General features: G+C 35.4%; 1 protein-coding gene across 3 annotated transcripts; it reads left to right on the forward strand.

The window, feature by feature from the left end:
* The first annotated feature begins 965 nt into the window (after positions 1-965).
* Positions 966-25,749, forward strand: tmprss4a (transmembrane serine protease 4a). 3 transcript variants are annotated; one of them, XM_084125812.1, is made up of 13 exons: positions 966-1,265; positions 12,375-12,429; positions 12,571-12,711; positions 13,867-14,019; positions 14,550-14,679; positions 15,599-15,712; positions 16,176-16,219; positions 17,533-17,695; positions 22,023-22,192; positions 23,478-23,573; positions 23,684-23,826; positions 23,914-24,063; positions 24,146-25,749. In XM_084125812.1, the coding sequence occupies exons 3-13, from the start codon at positions 12,600-12,602 to the stop codon at positions 24,155-24,157; spliced, it is 1,287 nt and encodes a 428-aa protein (XP_083981938.1). In that variant the 5' UTR covers positions 966-1,265; positions 12,375-12,429; positions 12,571-12,599; the 3' UTR covers positions 24,158-25,749. The 3 variants fall into 3 exon arrangements, with proteins under 3 accessions (XP_083981938.1, XP_083981939.1, XP_083981937.1); XM_084125813.1 differs by lacking the exon at positions 966-1,265 and adding an exon at positions 6,733-6,822; XM_084125811.1 differs by lacking the exon at positions 966-1,265 and adding an exon at positions 6,821-7,171.
* The last annotated feature ends 214 nt before the right edge of the window (positions 25,750-25,963 follow it).

The raw sequence follows: 25,963 nt of genomic DNA on the forward strand, positions 1-25,963 counted from the left end.
GCATTTGCAGTAATTTTCCTTTTTTTTTATCTGCCAGCTATCGCACATATCGCTGACGTTTTAATGTCTCATTAAAATTCAAAACCACCCTTCCTTTTACCCTCAGCATAGCAAGTGAGAATATCTTAACCACAAAAAACAGTATATAACTGAGTGAGGTACTTTTTTATGTCTGTAACAGATCACTAGGTCAAATGTAATGTGAGGTGGAGGATCAAAGTATTAATTTTCAATTTAAGAGGAAAATGATGTTCTGCAGAGGGGGTTTCCCCTTTTGCACCTCCTTATCTTCATTTCAAAACTGTGAATTTCACGAAAACAGTGCCGCCGCCCTGCACACAAACAGATGCAGGTGGATGCCGAGCTCACTGCAGAGTTCTCAGAATGTTTTGAACACCGAGATCAAGTCAAATACCACAACCTGTCACGTGCAGCTTGCAGGCTACAATATTACAATAATAACACAGTTACATTAGTGGTTTAAAAGGAGGGCTCTCGAAACTGAGCCTTGGTGGAGGCATAAAGTAAACACTTTAAACAGATGACTACTATTGTACAAACAGTACACAAGCAAATATTATAATACATTTATATCTGAAATATCCACACACAAAACAAATGATACAAAGATATAAACATTATAATTATTTTTTTTCCATTTATTGTGTCTTTTCATTACATCTTTGTATTATATTAATATAATAAGAACTAATATAATATGATTACAAATGACAATCTATGCCTTATTTGATTGAAACATTTATCCCAACACTCAGTGTGTCCTAATTATGTTGGAATAAAGACTCACAACATTATTTTACTTTGGATTTACTGTAATGATGCAGCACATCTATATACATTTACTTCCTTCCACACTGACAATGTATACTATTCTGGTAATGACGTAATCTGAGCATATTTTCCTGTAGATCAAATATCAGGATGTGTTGAGAGCTCTTATTTGCAAGATAAAAACACAAAAGAGAAAATGAACACAAGCACTTCCTTATATCTCATTCCTTGCACATACAACAAAAAAAATGACAAGGATATATGGACAAAGCAGTTCGGTGGAAAGGGAAAGAATAGCAAGGGTTGGTTATAAAGAGGCTTGATTCTTAAATATATGTTTGTTCTGATACTGGTTTGCCTAGTGAAGACTGATTTCCATGACCACTGAGGACGTGAGAGAAAGAGCAGAGAGTAGGATTTAACACAACCTGCCAGTCTTTATCGACATCAGATCCTTTTGGAATACAGCCACAGTAAGTTCTGCTTATTTTGTCTGTTAGTTGATTTTTGTTCATTTATATTAAATATTATCTTTTATAAGAGCGCTTCATATATATATATATATATATATATATATATAAAAGCCATCTGATATCTCTAAAGTTGTAAGATCTTTAAGGGAATTGGACTAATTGTTCTATGGGTTGTAATTAATAGCACCAGAATAATTCAAGTGAATTAGGGTACGTTTAATTCAGATTTCCTTTAGTAAGTGTGTGTATTTACTTTAGGCAGGATGTGTGTAGAATGTTCCGCTTTGCCTGTGCTAAACCGAACAGCAAGTATAATAATAGAATTTTGCAGTATCAAAGAATAAAAGAAATAAATAAATGACTACCCAGATTCCCAGGGGGCCCATCCTCTACTACAGGGCCCTATGAACATCTGGTTATTAATTTTTTTTAGAGTAAAAATAAATAAATAAATCATATATATATATATATTACTTTGAAAAAATGTACGGGAGACCGTCCACTGGAAAAACATACCCGGGACTTCATCAAACCACATTTACATTTATATTTATGCATTTGGCAGATGCTTTTATCCAAAGTGACTTACATTGCATTTCAAGGTACACATTTTACATTCTTATCAGTTCTTGCTTTCCCTGGAATTCCCGAAACCAATGACTATGGCGTTGCAAGTGTCAATGCTCTAATAGCGTGCCTAAGTCAGTACCCGGACTGTCTTCTTCTACGCCAGCCTGAGCGAGCGGTGTAAGGCATGTGTTCCAGTGGACGGTCTAAAGGAGGATTTCTCCACTTCCGTGGAGTGGGTGCTGGTGAACAACAATTCAGGCTGAGGACCACACCAGCCCCACTACAGACCCAGAGTTTAGCCAGCCGTTCCATACGAGATGCAGAAGGAGGATTTGCAAGAGGCCACCATTGGCTGTGGAGATCGGCCTGCCTTGATGGACGGGACGGGAAGAGACAACGTCCCCTGAGCCACACGGAGAGTCTGACCAGGTGCGTGAGACGGCAACATCGTGTGTCGCTGAGGGAGTTATTGTGGAGTTCGAGGGCATGGCGGGAAGCCCTGCCCACAACCCCACCATCATTGATACGTATTGAATGGAAGTAATTTGGAGGTGTTTGAGGAAGATGTTTCTTCCAATGCCACTGGTCCCACCCTGCCCGGAGTCTCCTATTTCTCCAGCTGCACCCAGTAGGAGGTTCCCCTGGCTCCGCTTCCAGCCTATGAACCCATCACTCCACCGTGGCCTGTCGACAGCTCCACCAGAAACCATTGTCCTTACGGCTCCCATCGGCTCTGCCTTGGTCAGACGTTGTCCTGCTTGCACCTTCGGCTCCATCTTCATCCCATGTCCCCCCCCGGCTCCACCTTCGTCCTAAGTCCCATCGGCTCCGCCTCATTCCTCAAGCTCCGATTCCACCTCAGACGCTCGTCGCCATGGCTCCACCTCGGTCTCCAGTGCTATCAATGTCATGTGGGCTCTTCCACTCCACCTGGGTCTCCACCTCCTGTGGCTCCATCTTCATCAGTCATTCCAAGGATGTCATCTGCCAAGTAAACACCATTGCTCCTCCCTGGCGCTTCGTCCTGGCTGGACTCTGGGGTAGGGTTGCACCAGCCGTTCGTAAGTTCTTTCTTAAATTGGAACGTAAAGTCCACACTAGAGGCTTAGTAACTACTAGCTAGTTTGTAACTAACTCTGAACTTTATTCCTTTGCACCATTTGTTCGTAAGGCAGAACGTAGCTAGTAGGTAGTAAGCTCTCCGTAAAGTAATGCGTAGTCGCATAATATGACGTTTAGCCTCGATGATCCAATAGCAGCCTTCAAATATGTGAGCAGATGTTGTGTTGAAATGCTGTGAATTTCAGTTTATATTTCAGTTTATCCTTCATTCTTTTGCCTCACGTTACTAACGGTAAAAATAAGTTTCCAATACTTGATCATGAATAGCATAAGTGTTTTTATATGTAAATAACATTCAGAAACTGTATTTGAAATGAAATTAATCAATAAATAAATATTGATACAAAAACCATAAGAAATTATGTTTATTGATTATGACTGATATTTGACATGCACAACATGGACCGATGCACACAGCGGCGCGCTGTTTAGGATGGGTTCGTGTTAAAGAGCCGCTAACAAAGTAATCTTTTCACATAATGTTCTCTCTCTTAAAATGTAAGCGAGTGTAAATGTCAGCATAATCATATATGTCTAAAGAATTGAAGTCTGTACCAACAGTCAGGTAAAAGAAGAGCTTATTGATGCAGTTCAGTCTGTCTGATATTTTATTCCATCCGTTACTCCTGATCGGAGGCTGCCGTAAATATTTAGTTTATACGTAGAGTTACGCTTCAACTAAGTTTAATGGTGCAACGCAAAAATATTTAGAAGTGCTTAAGTCGTAACTTAGTGTCCATTTACGTCAAAACTAGGCTAAGTTTTAACTTACGCACAGCTGGTGCAACCGGCCCTGGGTGACCATCTGGCTCCTCTTGCTCCTGGCTCCTCCCTCCACTCCCCCATGGACTGTTTGGTTCGCCCCAAGCTTTTTTCTCTCTCTCCGGTTTCATGTCCTCCTCCAGAGCCCCTGCCCTCCCTCCTCAGTTGAAACTAATACGGCGTGAGGACGCACCTTTCTGGGAGGGGGCGTAATGAAACATGTTCTGTTTCTATTCAGTGTCTGTGTTTCTGTGTGCCTCAGTTCTTCAGTTAATTTGTCTCCATAATCATTGATTATGTTAAGAAGGTGTCTTGCGTTAAGTTAACAATCCCGGTGTGTATATAGTGTGTATATAAGCCCTCGGTTCATTCTATTCTTCGTTCTGCGATGTCTTTAGTTGGCTGTTTTATTCTCCTGTCATCTTCAGTGCTTGTCTGAGTTTGATTTCTATATTAAAGATTGTTTCCTTTTTGAGTAATTCTTCGTCGAGTTAGTATTACATCATGTGATGTCATTTTGTTCTGCTGCTGATATTTTTAACACATATCCTCTATATTTTATTTATTTTATCTCCAATGACTCCGTCAGATAGTGTTTTCATTAGCTTAACATTGACATGAACGAAAATTAATTTCTGAATGTAAATTTTAAAATATTTTTAAGTAGAGAATAGAAAGAGGTCACAGCAGTCGAAGAGAGAATACGTATTCTCACATGAGCAATGATACAGCAGCAACACGAATGATTCAGTCAGTTATTTCAGTGTGACAACTGGTAGATTCCTGATCTATAAAAACTGATATTATGAGCTGTCATACTTAAAAGACTTAAAATAAAGCATAATTGTTGTCAATGAGTGTATTCATTGCCGGTCATGGCTGTATCTATATATTTAGTAGTATATTATCAGTCACAATGTATGATTACCTTATAACCAAAACATTTATCCCAACACTCAGATTTGCCCTTCTGTATGATTAATTATGTGATTAAATACATAGAGATACACAACCTATTTTAATTTGTTTTTTGCTAATGATGCAACACATCTATAGACATTCACTTCCTTTCATACTGACATTGTACAATATTCCAGTAAGTAATATGAACACACTTTCCTTTATCAGATATCAGGATATGAGCTGAAAGCTCTAATTCAGTTCATTTTAATCCTGTCTACAGTAAACAGTGTTTACATTGTTTTAACCTTGGGCTAACGCTGCAGTTTGGTGTCAGCTTTCCAAACAGAGCTCCGTTGTGATTCCTATTTTATATTCAAATGTCTGAGCAACATTCTTATTCATGTTCTCACTGACTTTGTTTTTCACATTCTTGCTCAATTTTGAAGAATAATTTGAAATACAAAAACAGATTGAGTCATTGAGTCATATGCGACTCTAGTATCACTACATCACAATAGTGGCAGAGCAACTTGGCAGTGTCAACAACATTAACAAGGTAACATATCAGATCATGGCTCTTTGGAGAGCCAGTATGTGTTAAACAAAGGCTGTGTCAATGGAATTCATTACACACAGTTTACTAACACAAGACTGAGATGCACTATCATGGGGTCACGCTGGTCAAGGAGAGGTCACACTGACCTGACCCTTAATAGAAACATGATCACTTTCCCACTGAGAACTTTCACAGAGAACCTTTTCTCTACATGTCACTCAAAGTTTAGAGTCCTCTCTCTCTCTTTAAAGAAAGAAATAACAGTGATAACAGAACACCAGGGTCAAATGATCATTGATCTGGTTCACTTGGTTATATAAATGGTGTGTTTGTTTACCTTTGAACTATAGCAAAGTTTAGTGATTTGATCACTGAGTTTAGAAAAGGAGGTGAGAGATTTTTCTATTTAGAGACGGCACGCTGTAAAAGAGAAAGTTAAATACGCACATGATGTGAGTTTATGGCATATTGAGGTACAATTTGAATATAATGCTGATCCTTTGGCTAGCCTTATTAAGTATTTTTTCTTCTAAATGGAAATAAGACTCAAAGGTGCCAGTTTGGGCAGGTTCCACCAGCCCTAACAGGATTACATTATCTGCATCTGTTGTCAGCAATGATAAAAGGCATGCAAGTGAAGTAAATCGAATCTGAATCCAATCAAACTAAACCAAATTAATTTGAATCAAACCAAATTAAATCTGGTTTTGTATCTGGTTTCACACTCATAAACTTTACTCTGTCAGGTATCATTTAAGCAAAGTGAAATTAATCGAATCAACGCAAAGCAAATTCAAATGTAATTGAATCAAATCAAATGTGAATATTACACACTTATAAACTTTAATCAGGTAGACAGGTAATCACTTTTATACAGGTAGTGTTTTTTTTGTTTTGTTTTTTTTTTTGTTTTTTTTACTTCAGGAAAATATAGTGAAGCGAACCAAACCAAACCAAAATGAGTCAAACTGATTGTACAGGATTGATTCAAATTAAATTTATTTTTATAAGTGGATGTAATGTGAAATCAATAAGTGAGTTGAAGCACATTAAAGTACCATGAAATGAGTGAAGTAAGGTGAAGTTAACTGAAATATAGTATCATGATTCGTGAAGTTAAATGAAGTGAATCAGACCTAATCAAAACAAATGTGACAACTATTGGCCGAGAGGGCTCAACGCGCGCCGCAACAGAAGAAAACACATGCAGACATTAATTTTTGAATGTAAGATTTAAAATATATATATATTTTTTTTAAGTAGAGCAATAGAAAGAGATCACATCAGTCGAAGAGTGAATACATATTATTTCTCACATGAGCAATGATACAGCAGCAACACGAATGATTCAGTGTGACAACCAGCAGATTCCTGATTAACGTTACATTAATAACGGATGAGCAGTCATCATTAAAAGACTTTAAATAGATCATAATTATGATGATAAACAACGAATAGTCATAACAATTAAAACCTTTTCGAATAAAGATCCAGGAAATTGAGAGCCACTTCCTGATCGTAAAAAGGCTTTTAAACCGTGCAGACAGCACCCCTGAGTTCAGATCATCTTCAACCACGTACAGGATTTGGCCTGCTCCCAACGAGGAAGTGATTGAATGCAGCGAGGAGGAGCGACATATCTAGGTGAGATGGGTGGTGTTGTGTTACATAGGTAAGGGTTTTGGTCGGGCGCAGAGAAACTCCAATTCCAAACAAATCTGCACAGGGAGAGCAGAGGGTGAAAACGCAGACTTGCAGCACAGCATTAAGGCAGATCAGGTAGCAGGAATTGTTGAGTGAAAGGCAAGACCAGGAAGAATTTACGGAAAAAGAGAAGTATAGTGCACTAAGAAAAGGAGGATCGTAGAATTAAGAGGTATTTTTTGCTGGTATAGAGGTGGCTTCTGCGGTCTCCACTGCCCTGTCTTCTGCTGTGTTCTGTACGGCCGGCAGATTGCAGAAACCCGTCGACAGGAGAAACAGAACCATGAGGGTGAGTGAGTTTGAACTGATTCTTTCTACTCAAAGAAGCAATTTTCACTGTGCTGTTGATAGCGTAGCCTACGCTGGTGCTTTCACACTGGCAGTTTAGTTCGGAACGGGGCACGGTTCGCCAATGTGAACGCTGTCGTGCGGACACGGGTGCGCACTGGGGTACCGAAACCGAGACTATCTGGAGGAGGTGGTCTGAGTTCGGTTGCACTCGAACCGTGCCGCGGTTCGCGTGAATGTGAAAGAAACACGGACTCAGATGCGCACTTGTTCAGGAAGTAAAGTGACCTGCGCATGCGTTTTAGCTGATTATGATGTAGCCTATTTCGTTAAATAAAACACATGTAACGGATAATGTGTTGATGATTGGGGATAATCGCGCTCGGACCGCAACAAACGGCTCGTTTCACAGTGTGAAAGCAATGTAAATCTAGCAAAAAAAAAAAAAGAAATCTTGACTACATTTTTCAAGTTGTCATTGTCAGTTGCGTTGTGTCACTGTCATTCCCAAATCCTCACCCTTGGCCTCATAGGACTAAACTAGTGTTTAATGGACGCACACTTAAGAATCTCGCCGGAAGTAGTAGCCTAGGTCTTCCAGGTACTTTTCACCTACTGTTTTATGAATACTGTGAATTCAGACAATATACAATATTTGCTCGATGGTGTTTTAAGCCCCCAATGGCTCCTTAGAGGCAGCTAACCCTACCCTCAACCTTAAACCTACCCATCCCTTCGCTGCCTGGAAGGCGCCATTGGGGGCATAAAACACCAAACACCACAATGGCTCACTGCTTTTCACCTATATAGCCTAGTAGGGGAATATGCATATTCAGATGCAGACTGCCTTTCTGTGCATTAGTGGTGGAATTTGTCAGTATCTCGTTACAGGTTACATTTTTTAGGCTAGTAGTGCTGGCAAGTGACTGTCTTAATAATTCATTTCATCTATTCGTTAATCAACGCCAATTCATTCAGAAATGAAACACGTGAAAGTCTTAATTCGAAGTGAGTCATCGAATAATTCATGCAAATGATTAATTGAAAAATGAATTATTCTGGAAGGAAAACAAGTGTCTATGAACGAGTCATTGAATAATTTACTCAACCAATATATTCAGAAACAGAATAATTCAGGAACGAAACGCACTACAGTGTGTACTAATTTACGGGTTGTGTATAAATGTAAGTAACTTAGTATTAAGTTCTTGTTTATTCAACTGTTATATGAAAGCAATGTTATATCATACATCATGCTGCTTACCATATTACTCCCAATAACTTCTTGGAAATGTCATTCATTCGTTCTAGTTCTAACAAGGATGTGTTTGCATTAGTAATGAAGGCTTGTGCAATGATATACATGTTGTGTGTGTATATGTGTGTGTGTGTATATATATATATATATATATATATGTATATGTGTGTGTGTGTGTGTGTGTGTGTGTGTGTGTTTGTGTGTGTGTGTGTGTTGTAGAAACATGATTCTTGAGAGCATTGTTCAAATCCTACTTTGCATTTCAGTCATTTGAATAGGTCTGGTTCCTGATGAAATGTTTAGGCCTATGTGAGATCAGTATGCCTGAAGGTTTAAATGCAAAAACTGAGACATTAACAACAGATAATTGAGTGCAGTTTGAAAGGAGCTGTTGGGTTGGGGTTGTTAGGAGCCTGTCAGATTTGGTATTCTAGTCCTCAAGGGGCCTGAAAGCTGATTATATTTATATATTTTATATATATATATATATTTATATATTTATATATATATATATATATATATATATATATATATATATATATATATATATATATATATATATATATATATATATATATATATATAAATATAATAGTTTTACCAGAATATAGATCAAAAACACTTGGAATGGTGTGGAGTCAATAATGGTTGAGTTACCCTAATGTATGACTAGATCTTTCTCAAAGCAACCACACCAAACTTTTTTTTTTCTTTGTATATCTATATAATGAATAGGGTGGAAAATAATTTAGAACAAAACATTTATGCTATCCATCATATTCTGACATTATGCTTTGTCTGTTATATTTTCCCACCAGTTAATCGACATGTGATGACACCAGTAATACCGGTATCATTATTTTTTTAATTGTAGTGTGTGCTGTTTAACTGAACAAAATTATATAAAAAAAAACAAAAAAACAAAAATGTGCTGCCAAGTGATGTTATCAGTGTATGACTGAACACTGTGTAATACAGGTAACAGACTATCACAACAAGGTTATTTTGTTATAATTTCGTAGTTTCTTGTCAACTGCCACTCTTACTGTTTTACAAGATTCGTTATTAGATATTTAGTTTTAGATATTTAGTTTTAGATATTTAGTTCTGTGCATCAACACAATATAGTTGTACATTTTACTGTTAACCTTATTAGTAAACAACTCTTTTCAAACTATTCCTCACCATTTGCATGATTGTTTCTCTCTGTCCAGATCTCCTAGTGTGATAATGACCCATTTAAATGAAGTTCAACTTTCAGTCTCTGTCTCTCAAAGAACTTTCTGTGGTTTCAATATTTGTTGAAAGGGGGATTCAAGCTCCACTGTGTGAACCTTTCAATTTGAACTTTATTTGCTCTGTAAATATCACCAATATTTTACACTATTTAACAGTGTTTGTTTACAATACAAAGATGTATTCTGAATTTTTTTCTGAACCAATGCAGACTAGGTCATTGTCTGTTCTAATACAACTAATTATATATTAGACAATTGCAATTGACACTATATGTGGTGTCTCAATATATGTTTTATTACATAGTTAATATAATTTTTACAACTACATATCATCATGCATATCATCATACTACCCAGCACTACCGCAGTGCATACTGGGAATGTAACCATTAGAAATACTGATGGACTGTTCCTGTCTGTCTTTCTTATTTGGTTGGGGTTTAAGATTTTTTAATGTATCAAAGGAGTGTTCTGAGGATATTGTTTGAAAATGCTTTGTGGAAAAAAATCCATTATCAAATCTCTTTTGATTTAAGAAGACAAATGAATGTTTAAGGTGTGTGCCCTCCTTGTGGTTCATAAAATAAGAACACCACACCCAAAAACTAAGTCCTTATTAAAAACACTGGGGATGCTGCATTGCTTTGTGTTATAGGACAACTTCCATCTTTTTAGAAGTCAATCATGCACTGATACAAGGACCACATGACAACACAAATTCAGAACCTGCCACACCACATTCTTGACCTCAGTTCAAAGTGACAGTTAAATGTATTACTAGTGAAACTGACCTGTGGCTGGCTTATCAGTTTGAAACTCGTTTAGAGGCTAATTAGAGAGGCATGAGTGTCATAAAAATAAGATAAATTGAAATACAGATCATTTTAATTATTCAGTTTCTGCCAAATTGATCCATTATTTCCAAATCCCCATTCAAATGATTAAAATGTCACTTTGAAAAATCACAGTCCATTATTTCTCTCACGACATAAAAATTCAACAAATACGAACAAATATTATTTGGAATTCTGGTGTTGCCAAAATTATGTGGAAGACAGCTTAGTTGCTTGTCCCAACTTAAGATTTGACATATCTATACATATCTATCCTGTCAACTCCTTGGTTTCTAGATGTGCTGACATTTAAGAAGTTTGTACATTGTATGATGACGAAAAAGAAAGTCTGAGTCATTTGTTGTTTTCTGTAATGTTTTTCATGAATTCTGGGTACAACTTGCAAAGTAAATTGTACAAGTAAAATATCTTAACTTGAATTTGGGAAAGCTTTTTATTTTGTTCGAAAGCTTTTATATTCAACACACAATGTTTACTTCATTTGCACACTTATCCAAAATTGTAATAAAACTGTCTTAAATATTAAATGTTGTTTCTGATATTCTAAAATGTTCTCAACTTTTAGTCTTGATGCATACAGTGAAATCTCAATGGTAAACTATGCTGTTCTATATGTTAAGATATGTAAACATTATTTTCCATTATTTAATCAATAAGTACAAACATAATTTCCATTGAAGCTTTAAGGGAATCAACTTACAGCACATGAGCATTAAGTGTATTTAGACACATTTATTTAACTAAGGATTTATTCATTCAGCCTGGATTTTCTCCCACAGTATTAGATTTGGAGACAACCAATCTGCAGAGCTCACCATTCCTGTTATTGTTGAGACTAGACGTTTTTGGAGACTATTTGTTCTGGCTGTTATTTTATGGGTTGTTTTTTCAGTAACAGAGCTGTCTGGAATCATCCGTTACTCTCATATTAAGTGTTAGTCGATGTTTTGACTAACAGGCTGATGTTAAGAGTCACTTCACATTCTCAGATGTGACAAATCTGGTTTATCTTACTTTGATAGAACACTCAGAAAAATGAGGAAAAGCTATTTAAGGAGACATACAAATTCAACGCTATTTTAATAATTACAATGATTTTTCTTTAAATTGCTTGTGGTGGATGCAAATGTCCCCTTTTTTAAAAACAGTCACCTGATTATATTAATATACAGCTCAAAAGAGAAATTATTTTGACGTAAGAAGTTAAAAATGCTCTTAAAATTGAAACGGCAGCTCAATAGGTCTATCTATTAAGGTTTACATCCAGCTGTGTTAGTGATGTCAGGAGCCATGTCTGATCTGATACAATCAAAAATTGAATTTTCATAAAAGTACAAGGGAAGTGTTCCTGCTTTGTTGGTAGGCTTAGAGACCAGTACTCTCATGGCAATGTAATTTTCCATATCAGTAACTGAAATAACCATACAAGATTAACAGGTGTAAAATGGAAGATGAGATTTTAAAATGTTGCTATATAACCAAAAACGTGGCAGCAAAGTTTTATAAAAAATTTTTTTTCAGAGTCCAGGTTTTAGTGAAAAATGTAAATGTTCGATGTACCACACTTCTACATCTACCACACTTTCTTCTTTGTGGTCTCAGACCGTATAAATCCAGCTAACTGTTTGTTACTTACTGCAGATAAATCGCAGCCTACATGGTTAAGCTGAGTAGGACGGTTTACAAGGAAGTTTTGAGATTTCAAGAAAGACTGAAAAAAATCCCTTGTGACACATTGAAAGTGATATCAAAAACTGAGTCATAAAGCTTCAGGGGTACATGTGTCATAGAAATAACAAAATGATCTCTAACTTTCTCCCTTTTCTCTTTTCTCCTCCTCATTCTCATTCTCAGACTAAAGCTCCGGTTCCTGAAGAGAATACTATACCCTTAAACCCACCTCAACCAGGTACATCTATCACCCGATTTATCAATCTCTGATTCATGTGATTTATCAATACCCTCCTTTGTAATAATCATGATTCAAGTGGGTGTCTTACGAGAAAGAAAGTTTGCAATGTTTTTTTATCATTTTCATATTATCTTCTAGTTGCTCAGCCCGGAAGACACAGAAAACCAATGACGACTCCAAAACCTCCAAACACGATAAGTCCAAAGACGAAAAAGATCATCATTACAGTCTTGATCGTGGTGGTTGTACTGGCCATTCTGGCAGTGGCTGCTTTCTTCAGTAAGTTCTAGGTCATTTTCACCCCATCTCTAAGCTCATGTGATTATGATACAGGGAAGGCCAGGGCCTAGTTGTCATGCTTTCACTCCAGTGAATACTGTATGTCTGAAAGTCAAAAAGGGACTCTAAAGTCTTGGCTACTTTAAAGGCCATTGGACATTTCCTCTGTTACTGAAAGATAAAGTTCATTAAACAAGCATGTAAAGTTGTTACCCCAAGTGGGGTAAGTTGTCACTGGAACCTGCCATTAAACGGCCTATTACAATCTAGCAAAATTAAACAATTCTGTAATGTAAAACAATTTCTGTAACAGCAAAAGTATAAAAGCTAAAATGCATAAATATTGCACCATATACATCAAATAAATTAATAACAATAATAACATTTCAAACGCTTAATTCAGTTAATATGGAATATAAACGTATAATATTTAAAATGAAAACTATAATACATTACACAGCTTACATTTATAACATTCAAAATGTGAAAATTGCAGTGAATACATTGTATACATTTATAACAATTAAAACATGTTTCAAATTAATACAATGTATAAATGTAAAGATTAATGCATAGGATTCATTTATATCATTCAATACATGAAATCATCATAATTTGTATAAATCCATGACATTTAAAACATGTGACATTATACATTATATATAAATTTATAATATTTAAAATGTGAAAACCATTGCATACATGTATTAATACAACATGTATTGTTATATTAAATGCTTTAAAACTTTTAATGAATACATATATTCTATAACATGAATATATCCTATAACATTTATAATATTTAAAGTGACAACTTGCCCAAAATACCCTTGTCCTGAGAACACAGATCAACTCAGATAAAGCCCTCTGACAAACACCCCTGTGTGACAACTAGCCCCTCTCTCCTCTACATTTAATGTTTTCTACCCAGTAATTTTAATGTGGGCCAGGGAAAATTACCTACTTTTTTTTTCTGGTCATAACCTTCCACCTCACTTTTAACAATAACAATGAGTCAAAATATGTTTTTTTTTTCCATCAACAACAGTTATTTAGTCACTCCTTTAACGTTTGTGACTCAAGAAACATAAACACTGATTCATTTAATTGCTTTATTAACAAATGCTGTTTTCATTCCTCTTCCTCATGACGTAGTCAAGCAGTTGATCGACAGCAAGTATTATTTTTGCTCAAAGTCGGTTAAGTTCATTCCGCTGGAGAAGGCCTGTGATGGGAAGGAGGACTGCAGTGGAGCTGAGGATGAGTCAGCCTGTGTAATGCAGTTTGCAGCCAACTCCACCTTCCCCCGTAAGTCACCTGTGTTCAGACACACACACATACACATGTGCCCACACACACACACATACGCCCACATACCTGCTCACAAACATGCGTGCAGTCAGCACAGATATAACCTGTGTGTCCTGTTTCAAGACAAACAAGCCAAATGCCCCAACCTCACCCTCTTTTCTGAGGGTGTATATATATGTAGACATAATATAGTTATGGCAATGTATATTGTCTTGGAGGATGGATAGATTTGGTCATGTAAGATATGCTGATGCTCCATTATAGACATGCATAAATCCCATAGCAGATCTGGGCAGGTGGTGCTGGGGGAGGTGGAGGGTTTCAGAGTAAATCTGATGGCGCACTGCCGTTCTAGCCGGTGAACACTGAACTGGACTATTTAAATGTTGACTATTTAAATCTCATCAATCTGCGCCATCTAGAATTTCATGGCTGAGCTAGATTTATATTTCAAATATATCCACCATATAATGAATGCAAATCTTTTATAATGTCTGAATTTTAAAACTGTTTTTCTTTCTGCACAGTACGGCTGATCTCAACCAATAATGTGCTTCAGGTATTCAGCTCCGTTGAGAATAAATGGAAAAGTGTATGTGAAGAAAGTTTCACGCAACAACATGCAGAGACTGCGTGCCAAAAGCTGGGGTATTCAGTGTGAGTATTTGCCCACAGATCATGGTGTCATTACACTCAAAGCGTTAGTTCCAAAAAAAAAAAAAAAAAAAAAATCATTAATTACTCACCCTCATGTCGTTCCAAATCCGAAAGACTTGCGTTTATCTTTGAAATGCAAATGAAGGTGTTTTAAATTAAATTTTTGAGATTTCTGTCCCTCCGTTGACAGCCACTACCTTTTTGACGTTTCAAAAAGTTCATAAAAAGACCGTTTATGCTTTATATGCAGATTTAATTTAGGCTTTTATTCACATATAAACATTCATGAACTCAGACATCAGATATGGTAAATGGAAGCTCAAGCATGCTTGATGCGCGAGAACCAATGAGGTTCTTTCTCGTGTTACATATCACATTTGAGCTTCCTCAAGAACCAATAACGTTTGTTCTTGCACGTTAAACTTCTGTTTATGTTCGCTGATCAATGGGTTAATGTGAATAAAAGCCTAAATTCAATCTGTTAATTATATATAGCAATCGAGTCTTTTCAGGAAATGTGGGCTAAACCACTCGATTCATATGGATTAGTGTTATGATCGCTTTATGAAGTATCAAAGTGGTAGTTGTGGCTGTCAATGGAGGTCAGATTTCATTTAAAATATCTTCATTTGTGTTTGGAAGATGAACGAAAGTATTACGGGTTTGGAACAACATGAGGGTGAGTAATTAATGACAATTGTTTAAATTCTTGAGTAAACTAACTCTTTTACAAAAAGAGAAAACTGGAAAAACTCAGGAACTGGAAATGCATCAATACTGAAAGTTTGCAAAACTACAATTATCATCAGAATAACAAGTCTTGGATTATTGACTTCAGTGCTAAATAAACGTATAATAGAATATAGCTCATTTATTCTGCATTGTTTAAATTCCATTGTCTTGTATTTTGTGTTCTCAGTAATCCGTCTTTCAGCACAGTTCAAGTGGGTCTTTTGTCCTCTGATCTGAAGATGGATTTCTGTATGGTGGGCTCATCAAAACCCCAGACTTTCCAGTCCACCGTAACGAATCGGTTAGTATATATACTCCACTTGACATTGCGTTAGATAATCAAACCATGTGTCACCTATTTGAAAGAAATATGCACACTCATAATTTGTAAACGAAGCATTTCAGTGAGTGTGGAAGGAAGGAAGTAAAAGTATAGTGTGCTTTACTGTCATTTTTTTGTCATACAGATAAGAGTAATACATCATTCCTAATTTTCTAATTTTATTTGTTAACACTCACAAAAACCACAAAACGTTGTGCGATGCGCTTTCTGCCGTCTCGGTCTCCCTGAACAACAGCGCGTCACATAAATGAACCGGAGTATAGGCTACTTGCCTCACAGACATTAGAAATATATCTATAGAAAGCTTGAAATGTCTACTTTTAAACGATTTTATATATACAGCAACCTCAAACTTAATTCATATTTAATTTTTGGTTGTAAACATTTTCTCACTCTCTCATGTTTTCTTCCTCTTTCTCAGTAAGGTATGCAGTACGGGAACAGTCGTCACATTAAAATGCTCAGGTAACTATGAAGTCCTAATCCAACAACCAATTAGGGCTTTAGTCAATAAACAAGTGTTTATATTCAGCCTATTTTAAACCGAGCGGGACGATAACCGCTGCAGAGTAGCCCAGTACCTGTCACGAGTAGTGGCTGTAGTAATCGTAGTAATTTGTTATATCCACAAAGGAACGTAGAGGAGACTGCAGAAGCAAACTAGCACAACCACATAAAACAAAGACGATATACAGAACAATGAAACAAAGGAAACTGAGAGCTTAAGTGCACTGGGGAGTAAACAAAGTAAAACAGAACAGGTGCAGCAACTAATTAACTACCAGGGAGACTAATAATGATCAGGAACACAGGCAAAACAGGAACCGGAAAGAACAGAACCAAAACACAGTGAAACTAAACAGACATAGAACTACACGTTATGGTACCTGTGTGACACATCATATAGCCTACAATAGAGAGAAGTAGCTCTGGCTACAGTGTTCTTCCACAACTTTAGCAGACTTTAAAGCTACACTGTGTAATTTTTTAAGTTGATTCTTAGCAAAAAACACTTTGTTCTTTCAAAATGATATGTGCTCATTAATGTGTAATTACTTCTACCAACTAATCAAGTATTCTCATAAGTGTATAATCTGCCATTTAGAATACATAAGAGTGAGTCGCTCGAATGGCGGAAGCCATGTTGCGCATCCATCTTGAAAATACATTAGCCAAAGAGGGACATACCTGGAAATTCAAGCTTCGCCTTTCGTGTTTTTACACTCAGTGGCACCGTGACGGATGCGAGGGGGAGATTACTCGCGACTGCCGGCAGATTTGGAATAATACGGCCACCGTATGAGTTAAAACGCCCTCAGAATGGGAGGGGCTAGAAAGTAATATTCAGTTGGTAGTCATAAACAATTTCACCGCTAGATGGGAGAAAATCCTACACAGTGTAGCTTTAAACTTTATCTTTAAACAAGAACAGCTCTAATGATACAACATCAAATAATTCAGAGGTGTGTTCACTGACAGAGTCAGTCATCTGGACTGGGCAATTCAACATGCTAAAGCATGTTTTAAAGAAAGAGAACAGAAAGAGAACTGCAGACATGCAGCTTTATATTAGGTTGAACTATCACTTCAATGTTTAAAATACTGTTGACCGACAACTTATATTTATATTATATTCTCGAATTTTATTTTAATACAGAACATAAAACATATTTGAATAATATATATATATATATATATATATTTTTGTTATGATAAGAAACACATTGTTTTGTCTTTTTTTTTATTTTTTTTTTATTATTGGATGTTTTATTTTGTAGACTGTGGTAAGTCCAGAAGCCAGGACCGGATTGTAGGTGGACAGGATGCTATCATTGAGAACTGGCCCTGGCAAGTCAGCTTGCAGAACAGCGGCCAGCACACCTGTGGAGGGTCACTGGTGTCTCCAAACTGGGTGGTCACTGCGGCCCACTGCTTCAATGGGTAGGTGTATAAACATTATAATACAAAATACATTTTTTTAATGTTTATGCTCAACAAGGCTGATTTATTTAATCCAAAATACGGTAAAAGAGTAATCTGGGGAAATATTACTACAATTTAAAATAATTGTTTCAATATATTTCAATACATTTAAAAATGTAATTTATTCCTGTGATTTATTCCTGTCTACTCTTGTGCCAGCTTGTTCCCTTGGTTACTAATTTCATTCACTTGTCAGTCATTTGTTTCTTTATTACTTCCCGTGTATTTGGTTTCCTCTGTTCATTGTTCCGTGTTGTCAGTATTATATGTGTTTGGGTTAGTTTATTCTCCTGTGATTTCTAAAGAGTGTTATTAAATATTAGAATGATTTCTGAAGGATCATGTGACACTGTAATAGTGTTGAAAATTCAGCTTTGCATCACAGGAATAAATTACATTTTAAAATATATTCAAATACAAAACAGTTAATGTTTTAAAGTTTAATTTGTAATAATATTTCTACTCGAAGTAGCCCCTGAGATGTGCCTTTTTTTTATAAATTACAATAAATAATATGACTTTTGCATTTAAGATCAATAATCAATTGTTAATTGTGCATATTTTAATCAATTTATTTTGGTACACTGAAAAAAGTGGTTAGCTAAAATTTTAACATCTAAATTAACAGATTTTATTCAAGTCAAAGATATTATGTACTATCACTGAATCAACCTAAATACATTAATTCATAGCACCAACAATACATTATATGAGTTAAGGGATAGTTCACCCAAAAATGAAAATTAGCCCATCATTTAACTGAAGTCATTCTAGGTGTATATGACATTCTTCTTTCCAGTCAAATACAATCGGAGTTATAAAAAAATGTCCTGGCTCTTCCAAGCTTGATAATGGTAGTGAATGACTGTGTGTTTTTGGAAGTCCATCAAATAAAGGCCTTCTCAAGTGAAGCGATGCGTTTGTGTAAGAAAAATATCCATATTTAAATCTTTATCGACTAAAATAACTAGCTTCCGGCAGACGGCCGTACGCATCGATTTACGCCAAAAGAGTAACACTTGAACTTGACGCACAATGTAATGACGGCAATTGACGCCTCTCGCGGTTCAAACAAACAGGGCTGGGAAACCGCGTTCATCATTACGTTGTACGGCAGTCTGCAGGATGTGTAAATCATGGGCTAATTGTCATTCTTGGGTGAACTATCCCTTTAAATCAGGTAATTTTTTGTTGGTGGTATAAATCAGGTAGAAATAGCTCTTTAAAGTAACAATTGCAGGTTCCCACTTTTGCATTGTATTTGCATTTGTAGCTCAGTTCTATCAAAGCCTGGTTCATCAACAGAGTCCCTATTCATAGTTTTAAGTCATTTGACTAGTGCAAAGACTTCATCAAAACATCCATGAAACTGCAACACAGACCTGTCAATTTTTTGTATCTGTTTCAAGCCACAACTATTTAGATCTCTCAAAAGAAGAAAAAAAAAAAAATAGTAAACAAAATGCAAGTTTTGAGAACCTGTGATCCACATACTCACCTTATGAAAAAACCCCATGAAAAACACTTAAAGTGCCTTAATGTACTAAAAAAAGGATCAAATTAAGTATACACTTTATTGATGATGCATATTATAGTCGAGCAAAGGAACCCAGAATATGAATGGTTAAGCGTTTTCTTTATAATGGTTTCCTATGGAAAAACACTTAACGAGACATTCATATTCTGGTTTCATCATCTTGCCTGTACATAGTATGCATCATCAATAAGGTGTATATTGAATTTGGTCTTTTAATATCAGTCTTAATACATTGGTACTAAGTACAAACCTGGAAAAATGGCTGGCGGGAAATGGAGGAAAGCCTTGTTTCGTCATAGAAAACTATGAATAGGTTGTATCCATTCAGTTAGTTAGCACAGCCAGTCACACTTTATATTAGGTATGGCAAGCCGTTTTAACATTTAATCATTTTAACCGACTAGTCTCTATTTTCATGCTACTAGTACTTATTTTTTAGATACTAGTATCTATTCCATTAAGTACTAGTACTTATTCATTAGCTACTAGTGCTTATTTTTTAGATACTAGTACTTATTCTTTAGGTACTAGTACTTATTCATTAGATACTAGTACTTATTCATTAGATACTAGTACCTATTAATTAGATACTAGTACTTATTCATTAGATACTAGTACTTATACATTAGATACTAGTACCTATTACTAGATACTAGTATGTATTCAATAAATACTAGTACTAAGTCATTAGATACTAGTACCTATTAAATAGATACTAGTGCTTATTCATTAGATACTAGTACTTATTCAATAGATACTAGTACTTATTCTTTAGATACTAGTACTTATTCATTAGATACTAGTACTTATTCATTAGATACTAGTACCTATTAATTAGATACTAGTACTTATAAATTAGCTACTAGTACTTATTCAATAGATACTAGTACCTATTTATTAGATACTAGTATTTATTCCGAATGTTACTAGTAAGATTTTTTATTTTACTAGTCACAACTGCTTTTTTACTCGTCTTATGTTATGACTAGTCAGAATGGCCACTGGAGAGTTCAATTAAAAATCTTACTAGTAAAATAAAAAATCATACTAGTAACATTTGGAATAAATACTAGTATCTAATAAATAGGTACTAGTATCTATTGAATAAGTACTACTAGCTAATTTATAAGTACTAGTATCTAATTAATAGGTACTAGTATCTAATGAATAAGTACTAGTATCTAAAGAATAAGTACTAGTATCTATTGAATAAGTACTAGTATCTAATGAATAAGTACTAGTATCTATTTAATAGGTACTAGTATCTATTTAATAGGTACTAGTATCTAATGACTTAGTACTAGTATTTATTGAATACATACTAGTATCTAGTAATAGGTACTTGTATCTAAAAAATAAGTACTAGTACCTAATTAATAACTACTAGTATCTAATATATATGTACTAGTCACAATTGGAATACATACTAGTCAGAACTGAATAGTTGATATCTGAATGACAGATCCCCATAGAAGTCAATGGCAAAAAAAAAAAATATTGTTACTAGTAACAAAAGAATAATTAGTAGTCACTATTGGAATAAGTACTAGTATCTAATGAATAAGTACTAGTATCTATTTAATAGGTACTAGTATCTAATGAATAAGTACTAGTATATAATAATAAGTACTAGTAACTAATAAATAAGTACTAGTAACTAATAAATAAGAACTAGTATCTAATGAATAAGTTCTAGTATCTAATGAATAAGTACTAGTATCTATTTAATAGGTACTAGTATCTAATGAATAAGTACTAGTATCTAATGAATAAGAACTAGTATCTATTGAATAAGTACTAGTACCTAAAGAATAAGCACTAGTATCTAAAGAATAGGCACTAGTACCTAAAGAATAAGCACTAGTAGCTAATGAATAAGTACTAGTACTTAATGGAATAGATACTAGTATCTAAAAAATAAGTACTAGTAGCATGAAAATAGAGACTAGTCGGTTAAAATGATTAAATGTTAAAACGGCTTGCCATATATTAGGAGTCTTTAACAAATATGTACTTGCATAAAAAAAGTGTATACTGTACACTTTAAGTATAATGAAGTACATACTTACAAATCATTTGCAAACTATAGTTAGTTTCTATACTCTAGTCTTCACATTAAATAACATAATGCTGTCAATGTTTTTTGTGTCTATGCAAATGTTATGTTCATGTTATGCATGTAAATCACAGTTTTAAAATTCACGGTGTAATAATTATAGATGTAATAACAGCTGTAATTACATGCATGCATGTACACACAATAAGTGCTTTGGGTTACACTTTATTTTAAGGTGACGTAGTTACATTGTACTTGCTTAGAGAAGTAATAAGTAATATTAATTAACTACATGTACTTGCTATAGAGTTAGGGTTAGTTACTTGTATCTATGCATATTTTACTGTTATTAACATCATAAGTGCATGAAGTAACGCCTACTAATTACATATGTCTGTTACATGGGGAAAATATGAGTCACAGAAGTGAACATGTTTTTTATCACTTACTTCAAATATTTCTTTATAAACACCATTCATTTCTGAAAATCATTCATAGCCCTAACAAGTTCATGTGGTTTAGAAACTGTTGTACGTCATTCTTCATTCAACATGCAAAAAAAGAAACACAACTGTGAATTGTTCACATCTTACCTGAAGCATAAATTGAAGCTTTGTAAATAGAATGAATACAGGGTGTAAGCTAAAAGGACAATGCTTTTAAGATGGTCACATTGTTCTTCTGTTTTTCAGGGATGGTAAGAAGGCACTGGTCAAATGGAATGTAGTCTCTGGAATCACATATCTGGGATCTTCTGGAGCTTCTTCTGTGGACAAGATCATCGTCAACAAAAATTACAACTCAGGACGGAACGACTATGACATTGCCATGATAAGACTCCAGTCACCCATCACCGTGGGAGGTAAATCAGACAAGCACACACACACACACACGCACACCAATTTCACCCAAAAAGTCAGGATGCCCAAATATGAAGAGTTAAATCCTGGAGTTTTTTAGTTACTTTCTTTTGCACTTGACACAGTAGGATTCCATTTAAACCTGGCCACTTAAATGCATTCCCATCAGCCAAATAGAAATTCAATCTGTTTTTCCTGCATTACACCAAGGGTGCAGGACTAAACTTTTGTGGTCTTGTTGTTGTTATTATTATTTTAATATTTTATTCTAAAATAAATTTTCACATAATAAATATATATATACACACACACACACACACAACACACACACACACACACACACACACACACACACACACACACACACACACACACACACACACACACACACACACACACACACACACACACACACACACACACATATATATATATATATATATATATATATATATATATATATATATATATAATATGCATATATATACACACATGTATGTACATGTATCTTACTTCATTAGAAATTCGGAATGGTACAAAAATAGTAATTTTTTTTTTTTTTTTTTTTTTTTTTATGACCACATTGGAAATAAATAGGAAATGAATTTCATTCTAGTGGATATGTTTGATATTGCGCCAAAACAAAATCTTACTGAAAGCAAATTTCTTGAGATATCAACCTCAAATTTGGAACACAACATACTCTCAGTTTTGGAGTAAAAATTGTTTTGGAAAATATGTATTTCATAAAAAAAAATTATATTTATATATTTATGTGGATTTTTCATAACAAACTTAAAATTCTATAACTTTAAAAAAAAAAAAAATCCTTTTTTTAATACCTTTTTTCACTTCAGCAATAATTTGCCAATTGTCTTCTTTAAAAAGAGACCATGGAGATGTGCTCCAAAGCATTCTACTGCATCAATATCATTATTGAACATAACTACTGCGTCAATATCATTTACTAACACAAAACATTATCAAACTAAAATATAGTACATTCTTTTCATTGAAATAAAAGAAATCTGTCATTTTTGACCGACACCAGAGGGTTAATATCAATTTGTCATTTTATACTGTATATTACAATGTTATTGAAAAATCCACTTCTGATTTTAATTCAGATAAAATAGAATAATTTAGTTTAGATAAAACAGAATTTTTATAATCAGCTTCTCAGCATTCCTTCTCCACCATGCTCTGTCAATCCTTCAAGGTCAGTGTTTTGTGTTATCTTTCGACCATGAACATTGGTACTAATATCATTATTTTCATCCCATTCAGAATCCCGTAGGCCGGTGTGCCTGCCACCTCAAGATCTTGGCCTTAAAAAAGACGACAATCTGGTTGTGACCGGCTGGGGCTATATGATAGAAAGAGGTTCCTAGCTTTTTTTAATCCTCCATTTTTTCCTCCCTGACAGATTTAAAAAGACTTGCCATGAAAGGCCTCTCTCAGTATTTAACATTATCTGTCTGTTTTTCCTGCAGGGAGTGTCTCTCCAAAGTTACAAAAGGCACAGGTCCCTCTGATAGACAGAGCCGAGTGCCAAAGTCCCGTGGTGTACGGCTCTTCTGTCACTCTTAGGATGATCTGTGCAGGTTTTCTGAAGGGAGGAGTAGATGCGTGCCAGGTACGTTTTCTGCTTTTCTGTGTACCATTAGTTCATACGAGTGTGATAATGTAATTAGAATAACCGTTTGTTTTTTCTCTCTCTAAGGGTGATAGCGGTGGTCCTTTGGTGTATTCATCTGACCGCTGGATGCTGGTTGGTGTAGTGAGCTGGGGTGTGGGTTGTGCCAGAGAAGGTCGTCCTGGTGTCTACACCAATATGGACCAGATGCTTGACTGGGTCCATTCAGTTATGCAGGTACGAGTATATTGTTCAGGAATTACTGTGTTTGTGTACACCTAGTAATATTGGAATACTCATGGTTGCTTATCATCTTCAGGAGTTTGCGTGAGTCTGGGATGGAGAAGACGCCATCAAACCCACAGTACGAATTCACAAAGTCCTCAATGCACAAAAAGGAGATATGGTACCAAAGATATATTGATTTACACAAATGTGCGGAGGAATCGCTGTGGAAGTTGTTGGTCAGCATACTCAGGGACTTAAAGGTGCCACGAAAAAGATTTTGCACACTGAAATGTATATTGTATGTATAATGAGGAGACAAGTGGATGTCATCTTTTGTGGAACTACCACTTTTTTTTTGGGACAATGCAATCTTAAAGGAACAGTTCAGTCAAAATTACAATTCAGTCATCATTTACTCACCCTCATGTCATTCCAAACCTGTAGTACTTTCTTTCTTCGGTGGAGCGCAAAAGGAGACATTTTGAAGAATGTTCACGCTTCTCTCCTACATACAATGCACAAACTCTTAGAAATATAGATTACAAAAGGGGGTTTTCACAGCAATTCCATATATTTATTATTTTGGGTTCCCCAAAGAACCTTTCACTGAACAGTTCTTAGATGAACCTTTTTTTTTTCTCTGTGTGTCTAACACTTTAGACTTTTAGACACTTTAAATTATTGAAGAACTTTTCCTGTGCAATAGAAAGTTAAAGGTTCTTCATGGAAATATAGATGCCAAAATAGAACCTTTAATTTTAAGATTGAAGGGAGGATCTTGTCGATCACTTTAATTGTATGGAGAAGAGCAACTTAGACATCCTGCTACATTTTTTCCCATTTGTATTCTGCTGAAGAAGGAACATCATAAAGTCATGAGCTAGTGCCAAATGAGGTCCAGCTCCTCCTCTCTGGACGTCATGGGTGGATCTTGACCTCTGTGGATTTAACAGGTGGAGGGATATGGTTAGATCTTCTAGCTCCAGATTACATCCAGGGAGTGGGAGTTGGAAATCATGCTCCACTCATTGGCCCTGCAGTGAACAGCCTCTCATCATGAGGGTGACATTTTATTTTTATATGAGCTGTCTCTTTAATTCAAAGTGACCTAAATTGCACTTTGAGACAGCAGCCACAAGAGGGTTCTGTTTTTTTCTCATCTTAAGATGTCTGTACTTTTACTTTTCTGAGGTCTGAGGACTTTTATACTAGGTGCTATGTTATAATCTTGAATTAATGCCAGTGCTCATTTACTCAGCCAAAATACTATGGGTGCCTTTTAAAATGTTTAACAAATCTTAATGGACAAGTTATGGCATCAGTTATAGAGGCCAACTATGAAGACCAGGATTAAATGGTCGTCACATTTTTCCCTTTGTGGGGTAGTATTCGATTCTTGAGTTGTAAGACTCATTTGATTTTTGATATGTTCAGTTAAACTGCACGCAAAGCTAAAATTATGTCATTCAAACATGTTTTCATGTACTGTTAACTTATGGATGTTGGTTTTTTTTAAATTTAGGGTGGACTTGTGTAATTAGGACTTTGTTGAGAGTCATCTCAGTGTCAAAAATGTGGCGCGTTTTACCTGAATTCACCCTACTTGTGAAAGTAAAGGATATTTCTTTGTAAATATTGTACAGTTTTGTGTCTGTAATGTCGAATTTAGAATAATAAAGTGAAGTGTGGTCAACAGCTTTGAAGAATTTGTTGTTTCCTCATTCAAAGAGATAGGAGCTGCACTTGCATGACTGAAATCTTTGCCCGAGAGGCGTTTCAAAGATGGCCGCCGAGTGAAATGATTTGCCTTAAAGGAACTTTGGTTTCGTCAATGACCCAACAAAACAAATGTGATTACCCAAGCAAAAAAAACCCAGCAAACAAACACAAGAAGTAATATTTTTTTGCA

Source organism: Abramis brama (assembly GCF_963993115.1).
Source record: "Abramis brama genome assembly, chromosome: 10".
NCBI lineage: Eukaryota > Metazoa > Chordata > Actinopteri > Cypriniformes > Leuciscidae > Abramis > Abramis brama.